At 33.6% G+C, this 8,969-nt stretch overlaps 2 protein-coding genes across 2 annotated transcripts; one reads left to right on the plus strand and one right to left on the minus strand.

Annotated features, from left to right (window-relative positions):
- The first annotated feature begins 1,602 nt into the window (after positions 1-1,602).
- Positions 1,603-6,355, plus strand: LOC141712351 (protein trichome berefringence-like 7). The gene is made up of 4 exons (XM_074515261.1): positions 1,603-3,014; positions 4,193-4,351; positions 4,700-5,011; positions 5,923-6,355. Exons 1-3 carry the CDS (start codon positions 2,200-2,202, stop codon positions 4,995-4,997), a joined length of 1,272 nt encoding a protein of 423 aa, XP_074371362.1. The 5' UTR covers positions 1,603-2,199; the 3' UTR covers positions 4,998-5,011; positions 5,923-6,355.
- Positions 6,356-7,657: 1,302 nt separating this feature from the next.
- LOC141712352 (cell wall / vacuolar inhibitor of fructosidase 2-like) lies at positions 7,658-8,578 on the minus strand. The gene has a single exon (XM_074515262.1). It carries the CDS (start codon positions 8,557-8,559, stop codon positions 7,792-7,794), a length of 768 nt encoding a protein of 255 aa, XP_074371363.1. The 5' UTR covers positions 8,560-8,578; the 3' UTR covers positions 7,658-7,791.
- Between the last annotated feature and the right edge of the window lie 391 nt (positions 8,579-8,969).

Genomic DNA, 8,969 nt, shown 5'->3' on the forward strand with positions numbered 1-8,969 from the left:
TTTCCAAAAAGTGGAAAAAATAATATGAAAAATTATCATAAAATCAGTAAATGGTTGGAGCAGATGCAGTATTGGGTTGGACTTCTTGCAACTTTTCAGCTGAACCTACCAGCTACCAAATTTGACAGATGTACTACTCCCCAGCAGACAACAGTTATAAATGAACTGCAACAATTAATAACGATATCTAAGCTAAGCCTAAGCTGTCCCCTCTTACCTTTCATAACCATTTTTCAATGAATTCATTTTCTTTTTCTTTTCCTTTTTTCTACACCTGAAATGATGAAGCAATTACCAAAATCACAACAAAAGGTCCAAAAGTGTTTGCACCTAAAATAACATAGACATCCCAATGTAAACTAAAGACTTCCTTAAATTTGGAAAGTAGAAAAATTATACAAAAAGGGTAATCCACTTATGCCAGTAAGACCCTGTTTGTCTCATGATGAACCATTTACTATAAACCCCATTCCAAGTTTATTATTCAATTATTTATAGAATAAGTAAAACGTATTTTATAAATTTAAAAATGTACTTTTTTTTAAAAATAATATGACTTTTGATCTTACAATTTGAGTATTATCGAACCCAGAAACTAAAACAGTATAAACTCATAACCACTCGCACTATATAACCAGAATAAAGGACAAATTAATAAAAATGACTCGTTTCCGGCAAACTCCCAACTCACCATGGAAGGGGTGTACAAATAAAACGCTCAACCGCATTCAACCACTCGCAACCGTACCGCATTTTGCGAATAATCATGAAACGCGGGTTAGTTGTAGATTTAAATTTTAAAAACCGCTCATTCGTGGTTTGGATGCGGTTTTAAATTATTGAAAATCGCAAAATCGCAACCGCAACTCGTAACATATATTTATAATAAAATATATTTAAAAAATGTAGTTGATATCATATAAATTAATAAGCATACACATTTATTAACTAATCTTAGGCTAATGTTAAGATTTCGTTCATAAGATTCACAATCATTACAATTTACAAGATATAAAACCTAAATAAATGGAAAATATAATGAGCATATAATTTTATTTTTATCATTTTTTTTCTCTCACCTCCATATTTTTGTAAGTTTTTAATATTCTTGCTCTACACGGAGTATTAGTTTATATTTTGTTTTTGAATGTAAATTTATCACGTAACTTAACTTGAATTTATTAATATTCCGAATTTATTTTTCTTGTAAATTATTAATTATTTGAAGGTAAGTGGTTAAACCGAAAACCGATCCGTAAAAACTGCAAATTCGCAACCGCGACAATTTTCTAAAACCGTTCTTCGCGGTTTCAAAACTGATCCGATATGAACCGCATACATCCCTAGTAATCGGAGTATCTCATATTTGAGATAACCAACTACCATCGTAGTATTTTATATAAATTGGATCAACTAAAATTGTTAGTAATTTTTTTAAATAGTTATTTTTGTTATTTTTTACAAAAATCAATTATTTTTGTAATTTTTACATATAACCATTAGTTACTTTTTAGATTCACAAGATAACGAACTTGGCAGACTCTCCATGAGGTAAAATTAGACTTTGCCACCATAATAAATATATAATATATAAATAAAACAATAAATTTTCTGGGCAGGTGTTCCCTCTCGTTCTGTGCTTCAACCAACCCCGATCTTGGTTCGCTTCAAATCTTAAACTCCCAAACACCGTCTTACGAAACTGCTTTAATCCTCAACAAATTTGGAAATTATTGATTGCTGATTCTCTTTCATTATCTTGGTAACTGTATTTGTTCTTCCTGTTTCATACATTCTTTTCTTTTCCTCCTCTTAAAATCTTTCCAAGCTGCTGCTTTTTTCACATTAAAGATTGTTATTTTGGAGATTTGTTCAATACCCTTTTGAGTTTGCAGCCATTTCTCAACTGGGTCGAGATTATAATTTTGTTTGAGCTTGCCAATTTTGAGTTTGAGTGGTTCTTGGATTGGATATTAGCTATATTGGGTGATTCTTGAAATTTTTGTTGTTTGTAGATTTTATGTTGTTTAACTTGATGCATTCTTGATTTTTGTGGGGTTGGTAAATTCTTGGTTTGATCTTTGATTGGTATTGCAAGAATCACCTAAGATTGTTTTTTTTTTAATCTTTTCGAGATATTGAGGTACTAGTAGTAGTGAGATTTTTTTTTGAAGAATTTTAGTAGCATGAGTGATTAATATGATGAAGAGTTTTAGCAGAAGTCTGTCAATTAGGAGGGCGAATCCTAGCAGTCCGAAAGCTAGTAGGATAAATGATAGTATTGCTAGTCCAAGACTAACTCGTGCAAGCTGGATATCAAGATTGTTTCGTATATTTGTTGTGGTTGGATCATTAGTTACGTTTTCAGGAGCTATTGTTGTTTATTTCTCTGTGTTGCCTAATTTTACTGAGGTTATTCTTGGATACGGTGTATCAAGAATTGATGGTTCACCGAAAAGTTGTAATGTGTTTGATGGAAGGTGGGTAGTTGATGATAGTTACCCTTTGTACAATGCTTCGGAATGCCCTTTTGTAGAACAGGGATTTAATTGCCTGGCCAATGGTCGAACAGATGAAGATTATTTGAAGTGGAGGTGGAAACCTAAGAGCTGTGAAATTCCAAAAGTAAATGTGCGGAGTATCTTAGAATTGCTTCGAAGCAAGAGGATTGTTTTTGTTGGTGATTCTATGAGTAGAACACAGTGGGAATCTTTGATTTGTTTGCTTATGACTGGGGTGGAGGATAAGGGGAGTGTTTATGAAGTCAATGGGAATAACATTACAAAACAGATTAGATTTTTAGGTGTCAGATTTAGCTCCTTTAATTTCACTATAGAATTTTACAGATCAGTTTTTCTGGTGCAACATAACCGGGGTATAAAACGGGCACCAAAGAGGGTAAGGTCGGTGCTTAAATTGGATAAGTTGGACGAAATTAGCAATGAATGGATTGATTCAGATGTCCTCATATTCAATTCTGGTCAGTGGTGGGTGCCAGGAAAGCTTTTTGGCACGTAAGTATCTGTTCCATCTTGTCCTTCCTTTCGATTCTTGCTGTATATTCAGGAATAGAGAATTATGTCCATATTAATGTGATCAAATATGCACCATTTAAATCTTATTCTTCTTTTACATATATATATCATAATTTGTTCCAGCATCAGATTTTTATGAAATAGTTATTAGCAAAATGTAAAATGTTTAAGAATAATTATTGGGCAAGTTAAAATGCATTTTTACCATATGGAGAACCTGTTTAAATTGATTTTCAAATCTAAATGACCATATTGAGGCAATGAGATTCTCCTTGTTGGGGACTTATACAGTGATCGTTAGATTATCGACATAGTAGTGGACAAGGTTTTGCTGTATATGGCAGGCGTTCAAATACATTATATGGACATGGTTAGCTATATGTATTATAGGCGAATTGTAAAGGTAGTGTTAATTTTAAAAGTCGGACTTTGCAGTAATATGCTGGCATTAACTTCGACTCTTTGAGTTATGTATCCAGACACCAATAGTGCCCTTCACTTTATATCTTTCAGGAACTATAATGTTCTTAAATATTCTACTCATTCACCTGTTTTCTTATATTTTGGAATCAATGTAGCAGTTATAATGTTCTTAAATATTCTACTCATTCACCTGTTTTCTTATATTTTGGAATCAATGTAGCAGTCAAAATTCTATATAAAACAACTATCTCCTGCTTTTTCCAGTTCATTATAAGTAGATGCCTACATGCCTATAAAAGCAAGTTCTTACAATTGGATTAGGTAGATTTTTTTTATCTTGATCTGAAATACAGGTTAATGACTAATTATACCCTAAACAACACTTAAGTTATTAGGTCCACAACAAGACATGGCATGATATTTCTGATCTTAATAATGAATTTGAGACACGTATGGTGTAATTTATTAAATCCTGCTTGCTTTTGATGTGGGATGGGAATTATGTAATTTAATTTGTTAATTACATACTATTAGGTATATGAAAGCTGATTTCTCTACAATCAGAGTCATCTTTTTCATCATATTTGATATGAAAAATTACTTGATCAGTACAAGAGAGAGGGAGAGTTTAAATTGATGTTCTTTATCTTTCTTATGGTCGCCTGGTCAGAAATGTGCTACATTTCCTTTATATCTTTAATTATGTGTTGAAAGGGATCTACTGTTTTTGACAGGGGATGTTATTTCCAGGTTCGTAGTTCAGTGAGACTTGGAATGTCAATCGATACTGCCTACAGTACAGCACTGCGCACTTGGGCCTCATGGGTCAACACCCATATTAGGCCAAATAAAACCCGCGTTTTCTTCCGAACTTTTGAGCCATCTCATTGGAGGTACCTTCTCAATAGTATGTTTTTTTATCTTAAATTTACAATTTACAAAGATGAGTAATGCTCAGCTCAATATATGTTATAAATTTCTGATCACTTTTGCTACTTTTGGATGTTTATATTTGCACCTGATACTGTAGTATTTAATATTTTCAGTTTGAACAATTTATAAAAGTTATATTATTCATGTTGCTTGGTTGAGTGACTTGAGTCTAGTTGCTAAAATAAATTCCACACTGCAACCAAGTCGGTGTTTTTCTTTTTGCTGGTCCAATGCCTCGGGCAAATCTTACCTGGTACATATTATCCTGTCAACATGACTGATGATTAAAATTGTGTCATTTGCCTCAGAAATCTAACTATGAGATTGTGCAATGTGACACATCACCCTCTGTCAGAACCTGGTGGGAAAGACCGAAGCGAATTCTCTGACACCATAATGGATGTAGTTAAGGATATGAAAGTTCCTGTAACTGTACTACACATCACACCAATGTCAGCATTGCGGAGTGATGCACATGTGGGTTACTGGAGTGACAATTCATCTCTTTCAGATTGTAGCCACTGGTGCCTTCCAGGAGTGCCTGATGTGTGGAACGAAATTGTCCTCTCATACCTGGTTGCTAATCACGGGGTGACGTTCCATTGAAATGTTGCATAAAGGTACTACATTGTCTGATTCCAAAGTATATGTCTCTCTCCTTATACACAGAAACGTTTAATCTGATCTGACTGAGTAATTAATCACATTTACTGTCCAAATTAGTTAGGTTCCTTGGTATTTTTACATGCCATGATTATGGAGAAGGTTTTTATAAAATATCTATTGGATTTCACGAAGAGTAGAAGATTATTTTGTAACCTGTAATACCTTGGATGCAATTATGTTCATGCAATTCTCTCTAATTCTAGTTATCTATCGATGCCTATAAATACATGTCTCCATGGTTCATGTCTTGCATAGTGAATACTTGACTTGTAAAACAGGCCTTTCCTTGTTTCCAACTTATGTATCTTCCACCTTTGGCTCTGGTTATCTCACAACCTTGGACAGTACTATTAGTTTTATACAATCTAAACTCTGTTACCTATTATTTCTTTTTTAAGAAAATTAATCATTAATTTTATTCGTTGATATTATTGATTCTACTCCTACCACGAGGACAAGTGTGTTTATACCCTAGTTTATGACTTCTAAACGTCAGATTAGATATCTTGTATCGGTATGGCTTATTTTATGTATTTTTTATGTTCTATGTTCAATATTGCATAGAAAAACAAGTTATCAGCATCAAGATGCAACCTTGCTGTCATAATTTTTGCAATAGAGTTAATAAACAATGTCTTTTATACTTTTACCCCCTCGACTTTATACTTAATGCAATGAGATATAAAACTGCCTTTCTTTCATTTCTTTTTCTAGTGGAAATAAAACATGTTAACAAGAAACAGTAGTCATAAACATGTGTTACACAACGGAGTATAATTTTTTTAATTTGTTTTTAAGAGAAGGATAACTAAAAAATGACTAAATGTGGCAGACCGTTTGATTGTTTCTGTTTTACTTGTTGTAGGATTACCAATGTGGGAATCATGTTACAGAGTATACATTTTAGTTAAGTGAATTACAGTCCTCCTGAGGCAGCTAACGGATGCTGCAATCTCAAGATAAGATAAAGATTTTGAAGGGAAATGTACAGTCACCATTGAGCAGAGCAACTCCATGTCAGAGTTGATATTTTTCATTCTTTCAGCCTTTTTGTTTGTATTACAGGTAAGACTAAACATTACATCTGTAACAGTTTTGTTTGTTCATCTTGTTCATTGATCAAGTTTGTTGTGATAACGCTTCAAACAAAGAATGTTTGAAAAGAAAAGATAAAGATAGTTGGAGCGGGGCCATCATATTTGCAAGTCTTTCTTCTTTGTACTGACAAGAGGTGTATAGGAGTAGTATATATTTGCCTATCCCTATCCACACATAACCAATAAACACCTATTTGCTTAGCTTCAGGTCTGTATAATAAAACATGAAGGGTGATTTCCTATGCAAATCATTGCTGGACCTTAAAATTTGGTGGCACGAAGGTCAAGCTGTTAAACCTTGAAATTATAGGCAAACCTCTTAAAAACGATTAAGCCCGTGGTATTTGATCCATATAAAGGTTTTAGTAACAGACTAGGCTTAATTACAACTTAAACCTTGAAGTATGATGATGTGTTCACATAAATCCTTGAAGATAAAAGTTGTACACATCTACCCCTTATGTATCGAATGTGTATAGCTTGACCCTTAATCCAACAAACACTCTTAAATCGTTAAATGACCGGTCTCGTGTGAGGGTTATCTCGGGAAATAAATTAGAAAAATACATATCATGTAATATAGGAGAGAGGTTAATGTGTTGGACGAGAAATTGACTTAAGACTTTGGAAAGAAAAAACAATTTTCTACCCCCGAAATTTTCCTGAAAATGTGACATTTCAGAATCCAAAACTTTGGCTGAAGTAAGGGTCGTGATGTATACATTTGATATATTAGGGGTTAATGTGTATGACTTTTTTTTTTAAGGATGTATGTGTACATTAGATCATACTTCGGGGTGTAAGTTATAATTAAGCCTAACAGATATAGAACACAACCTAGATTGATTTCCCAAGATATCGAATGTAGGCTGGTTCACATTTCAACCGAAATCTATATAAAATTACTTTATTTGAATTACAATCATTTAAACTTTCAATATTTGAAATTAAGTCTTATTTGACAGGGTCTGTTAACATTAATTAATTTTTAAGACCGTTCATATTTTTACTCTGGACGGAATAACGCATGGTGTTCCATGCAGTTCCCTAGCACGCCAAGAAAATAAAACTAGCATATGTTATATTCTGATTTTGTATTTTAAAATTACACGAATTATATACTTATATATGATTATAATGCTATGCCAGTAGAATAGGAACCGCTTTTTTACGTCGGTGTTTAGCATCAGCATACCGGTAATTACGCAAAAAAACCTATACCCCAAGTACTACACAAGAAAAGAAATGTCACAATATTTTTTTTGGGCGGAAACCAAGGGACTGGCCTGCTTCAGTCCCAGATTAATGAGCTCTCATTATATATTAGCTATCATATAAAAAATTGGTCGGTATTTATGCATACCGTTGAAATTCAAACTTTCAGATTCGAACTTTTAAACTCTTGTTACGGTAACAATAGAAGTACCCGATAAAATATGATGGTAGGTATATTTAACCATAGTAAAGACGCAACGCTGAACCACATACTTATTAGAAGCATGTTAAATCATGAAAACAACATTCTGTATTCAACTTTGCACATACACAATTAACATGATTATATCACAGGCTAAATAAAAAAAAACAATATTGTTTTCTTACATTCAACAGACACTGATGGAGGAGGGAGATATAAGTTACCAAGCAAGAGCATCAATAATTCCCAAAACTACATCACAAATATGCTTAAAACTATTCTCTCTTAGCGCAAGCTGTTTAGGATAGACCAGATTGGGGTATCGCTTAAATGCATTCCGACAAACATTTGGATAATCAGCAGCTGCCATTACATTCATATTCGCATAATCGTATAACTCGTCTTTCAGATTTTGAAGTGTGGACTTCAGAGCATCCCCGGCATATAAATACTTCTCTGCACATTCCTTGAGGACTCTTTTCTTTAATGCATCATAACTGTTGGTAGTTTTTGGTGGGAATAGTTGGGAGGTCAAGTAGGAATTTGTGGAAGTTGCATTCGCCATTCCGATTCTGACCATGATAGCTGCTAATCCTTTTGTATCGGCGATTGGACTGGTGGAGTCTGATTTGAGAGAGGATAGACAGAGATCATAGTACTTGGTGGTTTTGCATGTTCTTTGAATCAAATCAGTATCTCCATTCACATATCCAACTGGTTGTCGGAAGATGCTGGTGAATGAAATGAAGAGAACAAGAACTAACACGAAAGAATGAAATGTGTCTATTGCCATTGGATAGTCAAGAAATTGTTGAAAGGAAGTGTTGGTGATAGGGGTAAAGTGAGAAAAGCTTAGAAAAAAAAAGATGAGACTCTCTTTTCCCCACCCTTGCTTTATATACAGTACCGGATGTCCAAAAGTGCGAGTCAAGTTGCTAAACTGACAAGATGAGACTCTCCCTTTTCTACATCTGTGTTTTTCATCCATGAAAGTCTCTAATGCCCAAAATATTTGCTTTAGATTACTCTTTATATTCTATCCTTTTTTAGATTCAACAGAGGATCAATAATAATAATCTATAGGTAGTGATACAGCTAGGCCAGGGATTACCCTTGTTCCCTAGCCGACCTCCAAAAATTATTTACAATTTTTAATATCATCTCAAAAAGATTTCAATAATTAGCTAAGAAAATTAATTATCTTCTGCTAAAATTTTACTTCTAATTCTTCCCCTTAAATTTTGGAATGTTGGCTTTTCTAAACTCGGACTCAACATCGTCTAGTCAAAGGAGATCTCGTTTACATTTTAAGGTGAGTGCTGGAACCCTAATGTATAAGACCCTTGTTAAGATTATTCTACTTTTGGTGTAATGTTTTATGGATGATGAAGATACAGA

This window comes from Apium graveolens, chromosome 3, assembly GCF_009905375.1.
Source record: "Apium graveolens cultivar Ventura chromosome 3, ASM990537v1, whole genome shotgun sequence".
NCBI lineage: Eukaryota > Viridiplantae > Streptophyta > Magnoliopsida > Apiales > Apiaceae > Apium > Apium graveolens.